The sequence below is a fragment of the Nicotiana tomentosiformis genome, chromosome 2 (genome assembly GCF_000390325.3).
Source record: "Nicotiana tomentosiformis chromosome 2, ASM39032v3, whole genome shotgun sequence".
NCBI lineage: Eukaryota > Viridiplantae > Streptophyta > Magnoliopsida > Solanales > Solanaceae > Nicotiana > Nicotiana tomentosiformis.
The window spans coordinates 22,644,672-22,645,955 of NC_090813.1; the positions used below are offsets into that span (position 1 = coordinate 22,644,672).

Here is a 1,284-nt window from a genome sequence, read left to right on the forward strand (position 1 = left end):
TCTCACATAGTGGCGGGAGTTGGGATGGGTAAATTATACTATTATAAGGTTAAAATTATTTTTTTATGAATATCAAGTAGATGTTAAATTTTCCTGACTTGTTCGTTTGTACAAATTCTGACCCCCTAACAACATGAACACTTTAAATCTTTTTACTGCTAAAACAATCCAACTTGACAATAAAATTACCCATATTGCACTACTACGTCCAATTTTGTCTAAACCCTTTTCTTCTCTCTCTTTTAGAACCCTAGCCCAAAAACAACTCCCATTGCTGCCTTCTTTCTCGACCATCAAAGCCTCTTCTTCATCTCCTTCCTTATTAAACCCTAAAAACCCTAACAACCAACCTTTAAACCCGTTCTCATTTTCACTTCTATCCTCATTTATCAAACCAATAATTATTGCCACTATTACAGCTACTACCCTTTTATTCATTGGATTCTATTTTAATCCAATACCCGCCATTGCTCCCTCGCTTTCTTCCCCACACGCTACGGAGACAAATATGAAGGATTCAGTTTTTGAAGATTTCTTGTTATCTAACCCGAAAAATGTCCGTGTTCTGACGAAATTGATGAAAATTCAGATAAAGAATAGAAAAATAGTTGAAGCTATTAGCACTATTGACAAATTGATAGAGCTCGATCCAGATAATACCAGATGGTTATTGTTGAAATCTCTTTTGCGTGTTTACAGTGGGGCCAAATTCAGGTCTAATGAAATCTTAAAAAAAGATCCTTTACTTGAAAAGACTTATTATGTGCTGCTGATGGTAGCGTCGCAAGAAGATTCAATTGAGGAGTTGAAGAAAATAAAGAAAAAGATCGAGGAAGGGATAATAAATGCTTCGTTGAGGAAGAATGTGGAGGATTTTGATGAATTGATACTTGTTTGGTACTTAATATGTTGGGGTCTGATTACTTTGGATTTTGACCTACTTGTTTCGGCGTTCTTGTTACTTGTTAGGGTTGGGCATAAAAATTGAAAAAATCGAAAATCCTAACGGACCCAATTACTTTGGTTCGTACGTAACAAAGGAGAATAACGGGAAATGAGGACCGAGTTGGCCCAGTAAACATTACTAGCCTCTATTTTATTTTATTTTATTTTGGATTGTAATATTTATAGTTAGAGTATTAAATTCTATTTTTATGTAATTATGTGCTTGTACAAACTTACTTCGACGTAATAAATTCTTCAAATAACCAACACATTATACTTCGTTGAATATTAAGAATATACCTAATCAAAATCGAACAAGAAAATCGTATCGTACAAAAC

The 1,284-nt window shown here is 34.0% G+C and overlaps 1 protein-coding gene across 1 annotated transcript; it reads left to right on the forward strand.

Moving 5' to 3' along the window:
- Nucleotides 1-508: 508 nt before the first annotated feature.
- Nucleotides 509-988, forward strand: LOC138904474 (uncharacterized). The gene has a single exon (XM_070192971.1). It carries the CDS (start codon nucleotides 509-511, stop codon nucleotides 986-988), a length of 480 nt encoding a protein of 159 aa, XP_070049072.1.
- Nucleotides 989-1,284: the final 296 nt, after the last annotated feature.

Coding starts and splice junctions, on each gene's coding strand:
- LOC138904474 (XM_070192971.1), top strand. CDS start 509: ATGAAGGATTCAGTTTTTGAAGATTTCTTGTTATCTAACCCGAAAAAT.